General features: G+C 40.5%; 1 protein-coding gene across 1 annotated transcript in view; it reads left to right on the top strand.

The window, feature by feature from the left end:
• LOC145335202 (ATP-dependent translocase ABCB1-like) overlaps positions 1-19,987 on the top strand; it is a 44,444-nt gene that overhangs the window by 11,786 nt on the left and 12,671 nt on the right. The window contains exons 13-28 of the mRNA XM_080180935.1: positions 6,767-6,812; positions 7,612-7,703; positions 8,178-8,253; positions 9,432-9,501; positions 9,772-9,873; positions 10,231-10,325; positions 10,955-11,096; positions 11,749-11,922; positions 12,795-12,845; positions 13,603-13,680; positions 14,781-14,872; positions 15,185-15,305; positions 16,192-16,287; positions 16,772-16,866; positions 17,845-17,904; positions 18,859-18,974. Of these exons, the coding sequence (XP_080037061.1) occupies positions 6,767-6,812; positions 7,612-7,703; positions 8,178-8,253; positions 9,432-9,501; positions 9,772-9,873; positions 10,231-10,325; positions 10,955-11,096; positions 11,749-11,922; positions 12,795-12,845; positions 13,603-13,680; positions 14,781-14,872; positions 15,185-15,305; positions 16,192-16,287; positions 16,772-16,866; positions 17,845-17,904; positions 18,859-18,974 (1,506 nt within the window). The remainder of the gene's footprint in view (positions 1-6,766; positions 6,813-7,611; positions 7,704-8,177; positions 8,254-9,431; positions 9,502-9,771; positions 9,874-10,230; positions 10,326-10,954; positions 11,097-11,748; positions 11,923-12,794; positions 12,846-13,602; positions 13,681-14,780; positions 14,873-15,184; positions 15,306-16,191; positions 16,288-16,771; positions 16,867-17,844; positions 17,905-18,858; positions 18,975-19,987) is intronic.

Genomic DNA, 19,987 nt, shown 5'->3' with positions numbered 1-19,987 from the left:
ATCAACATCTATTTCAGTTGTCACTTTATTGAAGGGGTAAAGGATACTAAAGCTATATACAACAAACAATAACTACATGGATAGGAATAAATGATCATAACATAAAAGCATTATAACACATATACAATAGTCAGTTTGGGCAATCATGATTCCCCATCCCTGGAAAGGGTGGGGGGGATTAAGAATACAGTTAACCATAATATAAATACATATGGATTAGGAATAAAGATGGTTAAAGATAAATCATACAGTAAAACATAGATAATTGCAATGGTTAGGTAGATGGCTATCCCTGTCTGGGGCAGGCAGGATAGCCCATGGAGCAGCACAATAGGTAGATAAGCATAGAGGGGTTGAGTGGTAGGTCTGGGTACTAAAGAGGGAAGGTTTGATGATTACTTGTGACAACAACAGTCTGTGTGGGGGCAGGTTTAGATCCTTTATCCTCAGGGTTGAGGTGGTGCTGATAACTTGGTGGTTGAAGGGGAAGGTTCCGGTGCTTAAGATGGGAGAGGGAGGGGTAACACCCCTCCCTCCATTTGCAGGACAACTGAGAGATAAAATCAGTACCGTTATCTGACATCTTTTCAGGTGGCTTCATAATTGTAGAATAACAGGATTTAACTAGGTGCGTAGCATCACTATAATGTCTTGGTTTCTGCATGGTCCAGAGCTGCCGCATACCACAACTCTCCCCTCGGAAGGCTGGAGGGGTTGTCTGCACCGCCAGACTTCCGACAGTGGTTGCGGCCTTCAGTTTGTTGTCCTTGTGGAATGGGTCCGCCAGGATACCAGTTGCTGGACGGTGGTGGACTCCAGCCCTCCCCAGGTCTAACGGAATCGGCTATATCTGCTGGAGTAGCTGGTCCTGTTGGATCTTCTGGCCGTTGGATGTGTACCTCTGAGGCCACCCTGGCAACCTCCAGGGGTGGCACAGCACATGAGGGGGCTTGGACCAACAGCCGCCTGGTGTACACCTCTGCAGGTTTCTCCACTGGGCTGGTGGTCTCCATCGTGTTGGTCACCTTGCTGCTGGCAGGCTGGCTACTGGATGCAGGCGCAGTTTCTTCACCCTCGGGGCTGGTCAGGTTCATTCGGCTTCCAGGGTCTCTGTCAACGCGGGCAGGTGGTGGTTGCCATACTGTAGGAGCGTTGCCTCCTTCAGGCTCATTCTGGACATTGGCAGGGTGGTGCATGGCAATCCGACCTGCGGGGTAGGGAAAGGTAACAGTCCACCCTTTATGCCGGAGGCTGTCTTGGATCTGCAAGGGTGGCTCCGCTCTAGTTGGCTGGGAGACAGGCCCATCCACGGACACTGCTGCTAGTGGACTGGAGGCACAAGGCTCCGGATTTCCTCCCCTAGCCTGAAGGGGTCCAGGCACATTGTCTCCATCTTGGGTAGACATAATTGTTGGGGATCCTCTACTTCTATGGTTAGGCTCGGCACTTGGCGCATCTAGTTGTGTTACTCCCCAGGCAGCGGTCAAAGCTTCTTCAGTTTGGCTGGTAATGGCTGATACCCTGGCTCCTGGGGCAGATGCAGGGGGCGCAGGCAAGTTTGGCCCAGCCCAAACTTCCTGGTACACCAGTGCAATACAATTACCCTGGCTTGGTTGAGAGAGGTAGACAGCTGGATGCAGTTGAAGGTGAGGGACAGCTGGACTCTCCCTGCTGGCTGGGGGCTCTGGCTGGCTGGGGGTGACGGGTGTCACCCCTTCCTCTGGGGCTGCGGGCTCATTCCGGGGTCCAGGTAGCTCGGTGGCGGCGACGGTTGTCGCCCCAGGCACCAGTGTGGGGGCGCTGGATAGCACCCCCCAGTCTTCACAGGGGTCCAGGTCTCTCGGTGGCGGCGACGGTTGTCGCCCCAGGCACCAGCGTGGGGCGCTGGATAGCACCCCCCAGTCTTCACAGGTGGCGGCGACGGTTGTCGCCCCAGACATCAGCTTGGTGGTGCAGGGAAGCACCTCTCGTTCCTTCCAGGTGGCGACGCCGGTTGGCGTCCCATACATCGACTCAGACTCGCTGGCTAGCGCCTCTTGCCTCTCCCACTCGGCGGCCGCCAGGGCCTCCCCGTACACCGTCCCGGTGGCGCTGGGTAGCGCCCCTCGGCTCTTGCTGGGGGTGACAGGGGTTACGGACACCGGTCCCCTGTGGTTGCGGCTGAGGTCCAGGCCAACCCGGTTGGGTTCAGCCGCTCCTCCCAGCACGTTGATCCTGGCCACCATGGTCCCAATCTGAGACACAGACTCCTGGGTAGCCGCGGCCCCAGCGGCGGCAGCTAGTTGGGGTGACGGCTGGGCATCTCCCTCCAGGTGGACCTGGGTGGCAGACTGGTTGCATGCAGGTTGTTGGGCGGCCTGGTGTTTCTTCGTTGCCCGGTCCCAACCGGTTCTACACTTGGCGGCTGTGTGGCCGTTGAAGCGGCAGCGCCCCTTCGTCCAGCTGGGTCCCATCAGGCCGGCTTCCCCAGGGTGTATCAACCTGCCAGGTCTCTCCTCCTCCAGTTGGGGCACCAGCTGACAAACAGGGTCTCCCCTACTAGGGGTCAGGCGGTGCTGGGCTGCTTGTGGTGGCTCCTTGGTTACATTCAGCCTCCTCCCCATACACACAGGTTCCTTCCATCCAACAGCGGCTCTCCTCCCCTGGGTGGCGAGGCCAGCCTCGGCCTTAGCTTCTGCAGGTGCTTCTCCACATGAGGGATCCTGCCTCTGGGTATGCCAGGTGGTTGGTAGCAAAGGCTGTTGATGGTGCCAGTCGGAAAGGGGGCTATGATCTCTGGGGGGTACCTGTGGCCAGTGTGTGGACAGGTACCCACAGGTGGACCAGCAAGGCCCAGACGATGCCATACTGATGGTAGCCTGAACTGTATTCCGGACTGTCAGCAGACTGTTGGTAGCCACCTGAGTTGGGCCAGAGTTGCCAGCTAGTATTGCGTCCCTGCCAGGCTCCGTCAGCGGCTGGTGGGGAGCCCCTGCGGTGGTTCTGGTTTTGGCAAGGGGTGGCCTTCTTATTGACTTTCCTAGTTGGAGCTCTGCATCCTGGTGGGCCTCCATCTTCAGCAGCATGGGGGAACTTGGCTGGGACATGTGCAGTGGTTCAACAGAGTAGCGGCATCTGGTCTTGGAATGTGGGGGAACAGCCTCACTGCTGCTGGTCAACCCTGCTCTCTCCGTGCTGGGTAAAGTCTTCCACTGCAGCAGGTCACCAGTCCCCATCCTTAGGCCGGTCCCCAGTCGTTCCATGCCTGGGGGCTCCCAGGGAGGCTTGGGTGGCGGCTCCCCCACCCCCAGGTACGCGTCGGGCATCTGGGTGAAGAGCCTATTCCCCTGGGACAGCTCCCCATCCTCCAGATTGGTGAGGCCAGTGCCCGGGAGGACCTTTCCACCCCAGAAACAGGTGGTACTGGCCCTAGGGCTGGGCCCCTTTGAAGTCTCAGTTCTGGTAGTAGTGTCCATCTTGGGGCTGGCCACTAAGTCTCTGAAGCTTGTCACCTTCTCATTAGGCTCAGTTGCATCGTTCAACACCCCCAGGAGGACACCTACAGGTTCAGCAACCCCCAGTCCAGTATTGCTATTTCTCGTACGTTGAGCACCAACTGAACAGGAGCTGTGCAGCGGACATTCAGTCACCCTTCCAGACAAGGGCATCTCAGGGACCAGGGGTCTGTGACCTGGCATGTGTTTGATGTTCACTGTACTCGACACAGTAGGCCAAAGTAATAACAGAAGCAGTATCTTGTAGATATAGGAGCAGAGTAGAGTAGCCGCACCGCAAGGAGGTTCGAGCCGGCTCACCCCTAGTATAAATACTATAGCTGTGTAATTAGGGTGGTAGTCCACGTAGCCGTAGGCTCGGTCCTCCTGGCTCAAGAGTTTCTGTGGCTGGCGCGCCCCCATGATAAGTAGTAGGGGGTTGGTCTGTTGGTGCCAGCGTCTTGTTTAACTGTTGAGCCTGAGTTGTTCTCCTTTCCAGTATAGCTCTTGATTTCTGTGGCAACCAGCGGATCTTAGCTTAAAGGTAACAGGGAATATGTTAGGTATCACAGATGTCTCTAGGAGCGTATCCGCTAGTGGATATATGGATAGGTAGGTTATCTATATATATACATGGCTACACGCCCATATATATATATATATACGTGTATAGGAATATCCCCAGAGCTAGCTAGCTTTTCCTCCTTGCTTCAAAAAAAATCACGCTTCCTCTGTATATAGTTCACAACTATGAAGGTCGATGGTCCAGGTACACACCACCACTGCCCAGTGTGGGGCAGCAAGTCAGGCTATGTCCACAGGGTGGGCGTACTTTCGTTCAGTTATCATATCAGTTTCCAGTGTTGTTTGGTGAGGTTAGTATTCACTTACTTGTACCCATGATACAAAAAAAAACAACCTTATTTATCACTTGGGTATTTATATATACATATATTTGTTTCACTAACCATTCAGCTTTGAAGTAGGGTTGGCAGGCTAGGAAGATGTTGAGGGTCTGAGCGGGTTTAAGGAACTGGTTTAGTTTTCCTTATCACACTGTAGACAGGGAGGGAGGAGCTTGCAAGTTTTTCTCCTAAAAAAATATCTCTGATGTATGCTATAGAATGGCCCCTCTCCTGTGTGGGTGTGTGTGTGTGTGTGTGTGTGCGTGGAATCTCCTGTCCTTGTAACGCGCCTCCGCGCCGTCAAATCCGCGCACACGGGGAAAACGCGCTCTCACCCCTCAACTCGCTCTCTCATTGGTCCGCTTCGTCCGTTGGATTTATGATATTTTCCGCACTCTGTTGCGCTATCCGTGAATGGCGCTCTGTGTGTCCGATCGCTAGCCCCACACTACAGACGGACTTAGTCTAGTGTGGGTAGGAAGGGGGAAGCGCGTGAGGGGACGGGGGTAACTCCGTCCGTTCCCCCTGTGAGGGAGGGGGGTAACTGTGTGCTGGTGTAATAGGGCCTTTTCTTCTTAATCCTAGGTTTATCTATTATATCACCCTGATTGTATTTGCCTTCAATGGAGAGGGGCCCCTCCCCTTCCCTTGGAATAAGGGGTGTATTGTTGTTGTTGTGCTGTGGGCTTGAGATTGTTTTGATTGTATATCAGGGTCTTTATTATGTTACATCTAGCTTCTATTTCTGTCCTTATCACAATTGCATAACAGATTTGTTTACCAACTCTGTTCTATTTTTAGCTGTTATCACAATACACAATAATCCAAGCCTGTTCTATTCTTAGATTTATCACAACACAACAATTTGTTTGCCAAGCTTTGCTCATAAATCTATTGTTTGGCCATCACACTAGGGTGGTAATCCCTGAAAATGTGATATAATATCTGTTTTCTAGATGGGTGGCTGCGTTGTAGCCTCTCAGGATACTCGGAGTTGACGTAGTTTTTCTCTGTTCTGGTGCACTACACTCGTATGTTAGCTCGCAGCTTGCAGCTATGTGGCATGTTTCAGCCTATCGGCGGCAGGGAATGTCCCGTCCTGCTAGCGCCGCTTGCAGCTATGTGGCGTGTTTCAGCCTATCGGCGGCAGGGAATGTCCCGTCCTGCTAGCGCCGCTTATCCAAATCCAGCTGATGGCGGCAGGGAATGTCCCGTCCTGCTAGCGCCACTGGTTCGGATCCTGCTATCTCTTGCAGTAAAATTGGCCTATTTTCAGCCGTTTACACTTATTTGGCTTGTTTCAGCCGGTCCGCAGGCCTGTTTCAGCCCTTTTGGCGCTCAATTCTCCGTTAGATATCAGCGCTGCTCGCGGTTATTCATCAAATTTCGCTGTCTCGCTTCCACAACTGCCGGATGCAGAGTTAAACTTTGCTGTCCAGGGTGGGTAATTCAGGTTGCTTGCGTCAGTTTTGCCAGATTCACTGCTGGGAGTACCTTAGCCTCAGATGCGCGTCTGCTCTACACTTGTGGTTCGCCGTAATCTCACACAGCTGTCACCAAAGTTGTGGTATCCGCCTAGGGTAAATGGCAGACACCAGAGTTCGAATAAAGACTACGGCAGTGTGAACAGACGTGGACACCTTACTATAGAGAAGCTACGCTTCTCTAGCATTCACTAGACAAGAATCAACATCTTTTTCAGTTGTCACTTTATTGAAGGGGTAAAGGATACTAAAGCTATATACAACAAACAATAACTACATGGATAGGAATAAATGATCATAACATAAAAGCATTATAACACATATACAATAGTCAGTTTGGGCAATCATGATTCCCCATCCCTGGAAAGGGTGGGGGGGATTAAGAATACAGTTAACCATAATATAAATACATATGGATTAGGAATAAAGATGGTTAAAGATAAATCATACAGTAAAACATAGATAATTGCAATGGTTAGGTAGATGGCTATCCCTGTCTGGGGCAGGCAGGATAGCCCATGGAGCAGCACAATAGGTAGATAAGCATAGAGGGGTTGAGTGGTAGGTCTGGGTACTAAAGAGGGAAGGTTTGATGATTACTTGTGACAACAACAGTCTGTGTGGGGGCAGGTTTAGATCCTTTATCCTCAGGGTTGAGGTGGTGCTGATAACTTGGTGGTTGAAGGGGAAGGTTCCGGTGCTTAAGATGGGAGAGGGAGGGGTAACACCCCTCCCTCCATTTGCAGGACAACTGAGAGATAAAATCAGTACCGTTATCTGACATCTTTTCAGGTGGCTTCATAATTGTAGAATAACAGGATTTAACTAGGTGCGTAGCATCACTATAATGTCTTGGTTTCTGCATGGTCCAGAGCTGCCGCATACCACACTACTTCTAATTTAGATTTGACGCTGGTACAATTTCGACTGCTTTGTTTGGTATTTTACAGGCAAGCATTTATATATTCAGGGAGCTTAAAGGATAAGACAATGAACGATAGATTTATGTATATCATGACGATAAACAAAATTCTCCGATATCTTGATTAAAATCATTGATTAAACCAATTAATCAAAATTTAATAAAAGTACCCAACGTTTTTAGTCCAGCGAAGAAGTGTTTTCTTTAAATTTGGGCACCAGTAAGATTAATATTTCAATGTCCCCTCCCTTCCTAATTTACATCAGAGAAGCTTCATTAAAATTTGGCAGTAAAAATTGAACCCATTGTTGTAAACAAATTGTGACACTCGGATTTACTGTCTTTAAAAACTTTGATTACTTTTATAAAATTTTCTTTGGTTAGTTCATCTGATAGTTTAAATTTTGTATATGATCAATGATCATTGTACATTTATATATTATACAGTGTCTTATCGCTTTAAGATTCCTGATATTTAAGGAAATATCTAAAAATAAGTTACTTTGAAATCCTTGTTTCTTAATCTTTGAAGGTTTATATGTTGCTTCCCCTCAAAGAGCCCGATAAACACTGATATCCCTTTTCCCTGGTTTTAAAATAAATTGAAAATAAGGATGGGGGGTATTCTTTTTTGTGCTCCTGCGAGGGGCACTGACCTAGTGGTAACTATAACTGCAGTTCCCCTTATAAAAAACAATAACAAATTGCCCTCATCATTGTTTATTTGATTAATGAATTATCATTTTTAATACCTTAGTTGAAATATAGGTGTATAGAACTCACTCCAGTTAAAGAGCAGCTGCAGAAATATAATTTATATATTCTAGGGAGGTATGCAAATTGGTCAGTCCTCCATGTTTGTTGAGGCCTTCAACACTGCCAGAGCCGCTGCGGGAAAGATTTTCATGATCATTGACAGGTAAACTTGATACATTTCATCTAGCAGATTTACAAATAAGATAGATAGATAGATAGATAGAGCTAATATATCCTATTATCTAGAGTACCCAAGATTGATGGTAGTAGTTCACTAGGGGTGATACCATCACTACTATATAGATAGATAGATAGAAATATATAGCTAATATATTCTATTATCTAGAGTACCAAAGATTGATGGTAGTAGTACACTAGGGGTGATACCATCACTACTATATAGATAGATAGATAGAAATATATAGCAAATATATTCTATTATCTAGAGTACCCAAGATTGATGGTAGTAGTACACTAGAGGTGATACCATCCCTACTATATAGATAGATAGATAGAAATATATATCCTATTATCTAGAGTACCCAAGATTGATGGTAGTAGTACACTAGGGGTGATACCATCACTACTATATAGATAGATAGATAGAAATCTATAGCTGATATATTCTATTATCTAGAGTACCCAAGATTGATGGTAGTAGTACACTAGGGGCGACACCAAATCAACTACTGGGAGACATTCAATTCTCAGGAATAAAGATATAATTTTTAAATTTAAATTAATACACTAGACAATTAAAGTTTTGACCCCAATCTTTTTGTGATTTCTTACAAGATTACTATTTAATAGCTAAAGTTCTAAAGATAATGCTGAAAAAAGTATAAGTTGCTTCAATAGTTTTAAGGTACATGCATTATGGGTTCCACGCCAATCGTAGGAGTCCCAAACGTAGGAGTGGAAAAACATCGGAGTGGACAAACGCAGGAGTCCCAAACGTCGGAGTGGGACAAACGTCAGAGTTGACAAACGCAGGATTTTTGGGACAAACGTCGGAGTGGACAAACACAGGAGACCCAAATTTTTTTTTTCAATTTTGATTTTTTTTCGATTTTGAATTTTTTTCAATTTTGAATTTTTTTTCAATTTTGAATTTTTTTTATACAACCCCCCCCCCCACCCTGGTCCAGTTTTGTTTCTTAGTTAGGTTAGGTTATAGGCCAGGGGGCCGAGCGCTGCGGCCATAGTCATTATTTTGTAGACAGGGGTATAAAAAATTTCAAAATTGTCATATTATTAAAATAGCGGACACTCCTAGGTTTTACTTAAGCAATGTCCACTCCGACGTTTGTCCACTCCGACGTTTGTCCACTCCGACGTTTGTCCACTCCGACGTTTGTCCCACTCCTACGTTTGTCCACTCCGACGTTTGGGACTCCTGCGTTTGGGACACCTGTGTTTGTCCACTCCGACGTTTGGGACTCCTACGTTTGGGGTAGGACCGCATTATGCATTGTTTGTGCAAGAAAAAAGCAAACACATAAAGGATGACAAATAAAGAAGGATGACAACATCCATAAGTTGCAAGGCTAAAAATGAATTGATGGACAATCGGACCAAGTAATTTAAAGAGCAGATGTTTAGTGGTTATTAAAAAGATGAAGAAATGGAGAGAAGTATATAATAATAAATAATAGAAAATCACAAAACCTTCATAAATGAATATATATGTGTTTTAAACCATGAGTAACAGATTGACGGGCCAAGTAAGTTGTACAATGATTCTTTTTGGAATATCTTTAACAAAAAAAATAAACAGTCTTATTAAGTAGCAGTCGATAAAATTACTTTTCACCCATAGCGTTAGGGATAGAATGACAAACGGACAAACAGACAAAGTAAAATTTATTATATATCTTTGAATAATGTAGGAGTCAGTTTCAGTTATCCCTCAAGGCCTGATGTTCAAATTTTAAACAACCTCAGCTTCACAATTCCAAGGGACCAATCCTTAACACTCGAAAAATATTTTTGTTAATGGATATATTATTACCTGGATCTTACATTTTTTTAATAAAGTGAAACTTGCAGTGGGCTAAAGCAAAGATTCTCCCATCCACCCGTATAACCCCATACCGAAGAACAAATATGAAATTCAACACTTTTTGAAATTTAGACTTTAATTGGATGTGATTAAATAATTTTCTCATGAGATACAATAATAGGACATAATATTTTAAAACAGTATTTCAAGGATTTGTCTTAAATTAGGGGAAAATCAGTTGCACTAGTTGGTAGCTCTGGTTGTGGCAAATCCACGTGTATTCAGCTCATTCAGAGATTCTACGACCCTGACATGGGAAATGTACTCATAGGATAGTGAATTTAATTTTGGCGCCAAAACTGTACAGGGATAACTCAAATAAGCGTGTTTTTAAATTGCTCACTTTTAAGCGCGGTCTCAAAGAATTTTGTTTTAGAATTAAATTCATACTGTCTCTAACTTTTTCACCAGCCCAAGAATAACATTTTGTGACTATTGGAATAATTACTCTCAATAATAAAACACACACTTTTGGTCATAAACCAGTATTACTAGGTTAATTTATGCTTTCTTTTTGGTTCTAGTCCATTCAGGGCTCCTTTCTTAAGCAATCTTAAACTAACATTTGTTAAAATGGTTTTTACTCATTTTCTTTAACGCTGAGAAAAAAAATCACTATGGCTTTTAGATGGTTGTGATATGACGTCCCTGAATCTAAAATGGCTGCGTACAAATGTCGGAGTAGTGGGGCAAGAACCTGCCCTTTTTGATCTTACTATCAAGGTAAAATTTTAAATTTTCAGATGTACCTTTGTCAACAATCCAAAAGCTCTTTCAGTTTGTGTATTTGATGGTCTATCTACTGTCAAATTACTAGACAAGTAATTATAATAGGGGTGAAGCGTTTCAAGCCCCTATTTGGCGAAGTCCGGTGAAAGAGCCCCTAGCCTAGTGATTCTATCCAGCAAGATACTGCAAGTGGTTACAGATTGAAGGTTTATACAGAACTAAAATTATATTTCAGAATCATAGTTTATATACACAAAATTATAGATATTGGGTAGGCAATCAAAAGGGGATGTAGATGATTGGGAAGCATTGTCCAAGTGAGTGAGAGGGAGACTACCACATAATAACAATTTAAATAGATCGTCAGCTTTTAAATTACAGCTCACATAGATGCTGTGCTAAGCTAGTTAAGGAAATTAAAAGCTATTTAGAATAGAGATAACTCAATTTGTGGAACACCCATCTATAAAAAAGTTTTGCAATTAAGAAGTTTTTTGCCTTAAGGGTGTTACTTCAATTAATATAATTAACTTTGGACATTACCAGTAATTACAAGGTAATATAAAGTAATAAGGAGAATACTCAAGATTTGGTATTAATTATAAATTATAAACATTTCATAGGAGAACATACTGCTTGCTAAACCTGAGGCAACAGAAGATGAGATATGGGCTGCTCTGAGAGAGGCCAATGCAGCTGACTTTATACAAAAGCTTCCCAAAAAATTGAACACAGATGTGGGAGAAGCTGGTACTCAATTGTCAGGTAACAGCAACAGAACTGATCCTGGTTGGGATTGAACTCAGAGAGGGAGGGGACATAGTGATATTTATTACACTAGTCCCCAGAGTTTTTCTAAACAACTTTGGGGACTTATATTGAATTTTGATTAGGTTGTTCATTAAGATGAGTATAGAAACGTTTCAACCACTAATCTACAGATGGGGTAAATTTGCATATCATTATTGAGGATGTACATCAAGTTTTCAGCCATTGTCTTATACCTTTATATCCCTGGATTTAACTGTTACATACAGACAAGTTACTATTGATGAGCACCTCTAGACAATAAATAATTATACAATAAATGAGATACTTTATGCTACATTTTTCAATGCATGGATTGCAATATTGGGAACAATAATGGAAATAAAATACTTTATTGTTGTCAGAGATTCTTGCATACCAAGATAAAATGTTTCTCCCAGCAGGCTAATATAATGATACCCTTATGAATTTACCCCATCTCCTCTCGTGACCACAAAGGAACATATTGAACAATATCTGAGAACTTTAATAGAAACTGTTACAAAATCCATGCATTCTATATCCATTGGAATAATTGGTTTTCTTTTAGATGGCTTACAAGCCGTGATAAATTCTAAATTTTTAACAATTATTGGTTTCTAAATTCAAGGTGGACAAAAGCAGAGGATAGCAATTGCCAGAGCCCTGATTAGAAACCCGAAGATTCTGCTACTTGATGAGGCCACATCTGCTCTTGATGTTGAAAGTGAGAAGATTGTGCAGGATGCTCTGGACCAAGTTCAGGCTGGCAGGACAACTGTCATAGTTGCTCATAGGAATAAATGTTTAAGAATAGCTTAAGTTATCTGTGATGGACATACAGTGACCTTGTTTTTAGCAGAACTAATAAGTTTGAAGTATTTTCTTATACAACTTATTTTCTTTTTTAAAAATTACTCTGACTTTATAAATCTTTAAGCATTTTTTCTTCAAAAACCAAAATAAATGAAACATTCTGCATTTTATTTTTATTATAATTCTTACATTGCATAAACTACTATGCTAGGGTCAATGCCATTTGAGTGTAAAATGAAGGGTGTAATTCTGTACTCCCAATTTTTAAATTTATTTACAAATTCTTTTGATACAAATTGGAACACATTTAGAAACATGAATTTTTTTTACACCTCTATTCTTAAACTATTATACTGCCAGGCTGTCAACAATTCGTAATGCTGATATTATTTATGTGTTTGAGAAGGGAAGCATTGTTGAAAATGGTACTCATGACGAGTTGTTTAAAAGGAAAGAAATAGCTTCAATGAATAAAGAAGGATAATAATGTCCACATTATGGTCAGTAATAAAAGACAAAAAATACTTACAACAGCATAATTCAGCAATGAAAGAATTGAATGGCAATTATCGACAATAAATCTTTTAATATTACAATTTTGTAATCAGTAAAGTTGCGATGGTTTTTGCCTACATTTTTGTACTTCCAAAAGAAAAGTTTTTTAATATGATATTGATTTATTAGTTGTAAATTACAGATTAATTTTTCCTATTTAAGCATATTTATTTACATTAAACAAAGCAGGGCAACTATGCTGCAGGGCTTTTAAATTCAAACTTGACTGTCCTTTGGCCAAAATTTCATTTATTTATCTTGAATATATTTATGAGTTTTATGAGTCTTGTAGCTTATTTTGTTAATTTGACAACAGGCAAGGGATCTACTACAACCTGGTTATGCAACAGATGACAGGAACAAACACTTTAAATATTTATTTTCATTGTGTAGTTAGTTGCAATATTAGCCGTATATTATTTTTTACCTTGCATTTTAGACTTCCATAAGTGTTATTTATTACATCGTATTATAGACAGCTTTCAGGGGATATTAAAAGTATAAGATTGAAACCAATTTTGCCAGCCCTGAGATGCAGAATGCCCTGGCTAACAAAACTGGTACTGATATTATGATATTTATCTGAATGTTAGTGAGACATTGTCTGTAATTCGATGCTATACATTATTTTTCAGTATAGCAAATACCGATTTTAATCCAGTGGATAGTAATCAGTTTCGAAGCCATACTTGAAATTATAGGATGCAACTAATCTTAATTTGTTTATAATACAAAGTTGAAAGAAATATCAGTGACTACTGTATTATATTTATTTTGTTCCATAAGATGTAATAATAATTTTCAAGCATATTGTTTAGGGTTATTTTCATCCCGCCACCCTTTTTGTGCATAGTCCGTTTCGTGGCAACGAGTCTTAAGGGGCGTTTCGTCATATTTTCACAATGGCTTTTGATAGGTTAGGTGATTGCCCCGCAGGGATAGAGCGCTTCGCAGGGGCTAGAAATAGAAGAAAAGATACTGTAAAAATACGAAGAAACGCCCCTTAAGAGGCGTTGCCACGAACGGGACTATATCCCTTTATTTTTCTTTTCCTCACTATTTCTGTATTCTGTATCAATATAACTCAAAAATAATCAAAAGTTTTTGTCATTAGATGCTGATACAAAAGATGACCAACACATAGAGAAGAAGTTTAAACAACAGCTTAGCATCACATCTGAACAAGTTTATAGTAAGTAAAAATATAGTAGACAAAATAATGCCACGGTCGTAGCGGTTATGCATCTTGCGTCAGGTTGGAAGGGTGACGCAAATTTCAGACCCCAGATTTGGCGATTTGAGAAAAAATTATCTTTATATTACAGCGAATTAGATAATCTAGCAAACATAGTTTTTATCTTATAGAGAAAAATAGTAAATCAAATAGCGAAAACTGAGATCTGAAATTTGCGTCACCCTTCCAATATGACGCAATACGCATGATCGCTACGACCGTGGCATTATTTTGTCCACTATCAAGTAAAAAGTAAACCCGCGACCGTGCCTTAACATGTAGTGCATCCGCTCATCGTTGTGAAGGTGATAGGTTAGAATCTCTACATAGCTAATGACGTTAAAAATGGTTCATACCGCTGCATGCTATGTAAGGTGCATAACATAAATAGTTAGAATATGGGGAAAATGCCTTGGCCCAAGACAGGCGCATTTCATTACCATGTACAGTTAGGACTTTGAAGAAAAAGGTCGTGCAATCAAAGGGTTGGTTGTCTAGATGGCAAATTAACACTTTACCTGCAATCAGGACGGGGAGTTATGTTTCAAAATGATTGGAGAGGTTTAGAACCCGAAGCGAACTAAGCCCCCTAGAGGTTAAGTAACAAGAACAGAATTTGTAATAAGTAGCAATAGACCTAAAATTTTCTTGACCATTTTTGAAATACAGTCAAATACATAACCCTTGCTTGTACACAAGCTTATTTATTTGGAGGGAAGGGGGGGGGGGGGAGCAAAAAATTTAAAATTTAAAATTTTGGGGGTTTAGGGGTAATCTCTATATCACATAGGCAAGGACGTATTTTTTTATTTGGGGGGGGGGGGAGGTAAAAACAAAAAAAAATTGTAGGGAATTCACCACTTAACCCCCCCCCCCCTTGGATGTCCCTGCTTGTACAGTAGTTTATTTTTAATTTGTTGGCATGATTTATAATAGAAGATAGTGTAAAATAGATTGATATACACCCCCAATGATGATATTTGTGTATTTTAGTTGAAGATACAAAGGATAATGACAAAGCAGACAAAGATGATATCAAGTATATGTCTGTATTTTAGTTGAAGATACAAAGGAGAGTGACAAAGCAGACAAAGATGATATCAAGTATATGTCTGTATTTTGGAAGCTTCTTAAAATGAACAAACCGGAGGTAGAAAATTGTTTAGCCATATAAAAAGCTAATTGGCAGTTTACCTCCCCCAACGTTATTTGAAATTAAATTTTAAAAAAGAGGGGGGGGGGGTGTTTTATGTGAGGTTAGGCTAGGTTTTATTGTGCACTGGGTGGTCTTGCAGGGATAGGTAATAGCATTATAGGCCCGCAGGTTAAGGGCCCAATGCAGAGGTTAGACATATTGAAAAAAGAAGACTACTCCTCTCCTGTACATTTAATTCATATGAAAAAGGGGAGGGGAGGCAGTGTGCGATAGTCACTTTGAAATTCTATATGATTCTAATTAAAGGTATTGTACCTGATCTTTGGAGTACTCTTCTCAACCGCATTTGGTCTGGTCAACATTGCTTTTGCCATCCTCTTTGGTGATGTATTTGCCGTCTTTGGTAACCCAGATCTAGACGAAAGGAAAAGTTAAATTACTAGCGGATTTTTTTTCTAGTCATACTAGAGAAAATAAAGATTGTGTCTAAAAGTGCACAGCACAGATCCCCTCAACTTTATTTCAAAATACATTGAAAAAAAGGAAGGGGGGAGGGGAGTAGTGGTATGTTTTTTCTTTACTTTAGGTCAGATTAGGTTTGGTTATATTGGGTACAGGGTAGCCTCCCAGTGTTAGGGCACCAAAGTTAAAGGGCACGTTATATCAATTATCCCTCTTTGCCTTTATACAATTGATTTCATAGACGTCCAAGGGGGGAGGTAAAAGGGTGTTTATCTCCCTCAAACTTTGACCCCCCTCCACTTTACTCTTCCAAAAAAAACTTTAAAATCCTAAATTGATTTAAAATAAAATAAAAATATTTTAAGGGCTGGTACAATTTCATTTTCTGGGTTAGTTTTTCTAACTTTCACAAACAGACATCGTAGTATCGTACTACTTTGTAAAATACACAAGCGGCTTCGCCCCTAGCCTCTAGAGGCTTTGCCCCAAAAGGTTTGATCAAACCAATTTTTCGTATTTAAGATTTAAAAGAAAATCTTTTAAAAAATTTCTTTTTTTTGGGGGGGGGGCGGAAGTCGACCCCACTATTTTAATTTTAGTTTTAAAAAGAAAAATTTTTTTTTGGTTTTTTTTTTTATTTTTGGGGTGGGTTGGGAGTGTCCCACCCCCCAAGAAAATAGTAATAAACCTTCCCGGGACTTATGAGAAGCTACCCTGTAAAGGAGAACCTGATCGGTTCAGCAGTTAGCGAGATCCTTCGCTACAAACAGACAGACAGATATCGTTCTACTTTGTATTATAGATAACCTTGCTTTAATCTTGCTCCACTACAATGAAACTTTGCACAAGGATGAGTAAAACCGAGGTATACGCCATAGAATATTGTTTGATAGCTGCCTATACATTCACCTGCATGTTCCTATCCGGACTTTTCTTTGCAATTGCAGGTAACCGGTTTAAAACAAAAAATTCGCAAAATGGATCGTTTTTTTATGTCAATTATTACCACTGCACTCCTCTGCTGATTTTTAGATCATTATATTTTTCCTGGGTCAACTAGCAAGGTTAGAACACCCTGCTGGGGTTAGTAATAGGAAAAAAATACCAACCTCCACCCTTTTATTTTAATTATTTTAAAGAATAAGGTGTAGGCTATTTTTTCTATTTCTTTTTGTTAAATTTCAAAATTTTTTCAGATGGTCTCATGTGGTAATAAAGATCTTCATATCAGTGGATCCTAAATGTCCGTATTTCCATAATAGTTTGCTATTTTATAGTAAAGATATTGCCTTTATATTTTTTATAAAAACATAAAATAGAATTTTATTGTTTTATAAATTTATTTCTGCAATAAAATTAAACTAAGACTTTCATTATAGAGTTGCTTCGCTACTCAAAACAATCTGCTTTTAATAAATACTGTAATTTTAGGCCAACGACTGACAGAACGTGTGCGAAACCAAATGTTCAAAGCCATGATGAGTCAAGAGATTGGATGGTTTGATTCTAAAGACAATAACTCAGGAATGTTCATACACATCATTTAGAAAAAAAACATAAAATTATTCAAACATAAAATATATTTACACTAGCGACTACTCTAGGAGCAATTGAAGAGGGGCGAGTCGAATTTGAAAACCAATTTCTTCTTTCAGATTTTGAAAGAAAAAAAATTTGAGGGAGGAGTGCCCCCCCCCTCATTTTAAATTTTAGCTAAAAAAAATTTTAAATTTTTTTTTGGGGGGGGGAATTTTTTTCTAGAGCGATTTCTCTTAGAAGGGTGGTGGTACCCTCCCCAAAAATAGTTATAAACAGTACCGGGACCTATGAGAAGCTACCCTGTTAAGGAGAACCCGATCGGTTCATCGGTTAGCGATATCCTTCGGTACAGACAAACAGACATAAAAAAAGACAGACAAACACATATCCTGTTACTTTATTATAAGGATTATCATTACCATACTGATATCAAGCGAAATTTGTTGTAAAACTCAAATGAATACGTGAAAATACATAATACTAAAATACTTAAACAATTGTTATATCATTATCCAGGGTATATATGTTTTCCCAATCGATTGGCTTAATTCTTTAAGGACTTTGATTATATTTTGACTGAGTAGTTAAAACTAAAAGTATCCAATGATTTTCACACAAAAAATAAATATCAGTTGGCGAATTTTGTTTATCTATATTGTCTTGAGTTCTCTGATATATTGAATTTCTTTTAGATTTCATCTCTTATTTCCAACAATTACTAAAGATAAATGGGTGCTTTTCCTAACAGTGCCTATTGAGCACTAAAAACCGTTTGTATTTTATAAATAAGGGGCTATAATCTAACCTAGCTCGATCTAAAGTAAAAAACAAAATGTTTTCTCTATTTTTCAATTACTTACAAATTAGCGTGAGGGGGGGGATCTTTGCACGATAGGGTACTTGTAAAGAAACCACCAACTGTTCTGTTTGAGTCTGCTGTATGATGATTAAATTTGTGTACAGGATCTTTATGCTCAAGACTCTCTACAAGCGCATCTACTGTTCAAACTGCTACGGGAACAAAGGTACATATTCAGATTTTTGTCTATTAGTCACTGAGTCAGTCAGGTAGCTGTTTATTGACGTCAGTAAATACCCCATACCCCATCTCTGTTATAGGGGACTTCTTTCCCCTTTCCCTCTACTTTGACGTCAATAGAATAGGTAGGCCTTATTTTCTTAAGGCACTAAAAACAGCTACGCCAGTCAGTGCGTAACAAAATGAGGGAAATATTATTTTCTTGGCTGCTGTTGAAGATAGACAGCACAAATTTTCATTGTAGATTCCTATAACATATGCGCATATAATCTATACATTGTTTTGTCCATTAGTGCGGCGGTAAAAGTTTCAAAAGACATATATTTTCTTATTTTCTTTTCTTTGTTATGATAATTGAACATCTGCTATTTGACTCGCGTTGTCCGTTTTTCCATTCTAGATTTTCTGTATGCTTCACTACCTATAGATGTTGTAATCCTTGTTAAATTATTTTTTTCACCACAGATCTAATCAAAGCAAGACCAGCAGCCCGACGGACAAAGTAAATTATATACTGGATGCTCATTGGTACAGGGAAAAAGTTAGCTGTCTATTTTGAATTGCACTGAGATTTCACAGCAGATTCACATTTCTTCGATTCCATTTCTTACAGAAAGACAGACGGGCAATTTGAATTATGGAGGAGCCTGCTCTACTAATATCTAAAACTTTCAAATCTTCGGATTATTTCATAAAGCATTAAGACATCCGATGATAAATTGATGTTACATGCCCAAATACAATAAACTACATTATCCCTTCTGTAGACAAAAACAAATATGGGTTGAAACGTTTAGACATTGCAAGTTAATGAAAGAACCAATCAAAATTTGATAATTGTATCCACTGTATTTGTAACTTCATACTAAAACTTTGGGTACTAGCGTAATTAACAGTTAAGTGTCCTCTCCCTACCTTCATAAAACTACATTTATTTCAGGTTGGGCAGATATTCCAGGTTATTTCTGGTCTAGCTGGAGGCCTGGGCATGGCTGTATACTATGACTGGAAGGTCGGACTGGTCAGCAATGCTTTTGTACCTGTATTGATCACAGGAAAATGGCGGTTACATTCAATTTAGGACATTAGAAATTATGGGTAGAGGGTAAAGTTTTTTTTGGGGGGATAATTTGATGTATTTTGTGGTGGGTAAATGAGTGGTTTAAAATTTTGATGGCGGTAAAAAACCTTAACCCCCTCCCCCCTCAAATGTTAATGTATGAAAACCCAAAAAATAAAATAAAGTTTTCCTAAAATAAATAGTTTTTATCTAATCTAATGAATTCGCTATTTAAGGATGTTGTACATCCTTAATTTATGAACTCTAGTTTTATCTATGATTGAAGATGGGGGGTTAATCAGATATTTGACTATGGGAAGTGATTCATAAGGACTTCAAGACAAATGACGTGTAATAAAATTTAAAAAGTACCCTATGTATCCTAACCTAACCTGAGGTGGATTCTTTAAAGAAATTAGGTATGCTACTCGCTGGTAAGGTAAAATTATTTTTGTGAAAAATCCTCCAAATTCGCATAAAATATTTACAAAAATTAAATGAAATCATTAACATAAGATTTTGTTTAATTTTTGTAGATTTTAAAGTGATTTTGCCTAAAAAGCGAGTAGCAAGCAAGCCTACCTTTTTACGAATCCACCTCTGCCCTAAATTTAAAAAAAAACATACAAAAAATAATCCCTTTATTTCAATGTCAGGGGGAGGATTTCTGTGCTTAACTTGGCATTTCAGCAAAACCAGTTTATCTTATATTGTCCCATCTCTTTATCCCCACTAAAGATCTATTCTAGGTTCATCAAACTAACTCATACCCGCGACCGTGGCTCAACACGTAGCGCATCCGCTCGTCGTTGGGAAGGTGATAGGTTCGAATCTCGGTCCGACACCGCGTCATAACTAAAGACGTTAAAAATGGTTCCCACTGCTACTATGTCAGATGCGCGACGTAAATAGTTAGAGTGGGGGGAATGCCTTGGCCCAAAACAGGCGAAAGTCGCTACCATGCACAATTGGGACTTCTCAGACAAAGGTCGTGCATCTCAGAGAGTTG

The sequence above is a fragment of the Acartia tonsa genome, chromosome 13, assembly GCF_053477335.1.
Source record: "Acartia tonsa isolate MP-2025a chromosome 13, ASM5347733v1, whole genome shotgun sequence".
NCBI lineage: Eukaryota > Metazoa > Arthropoda > Copepoda > Calanoida > Acartiidae > Acartia > Acartia tonsa.
Note: the sequence above shows the minus strand (reverse complement) of the source record. Positions and strands in the feature narration are given on the sequence as shown.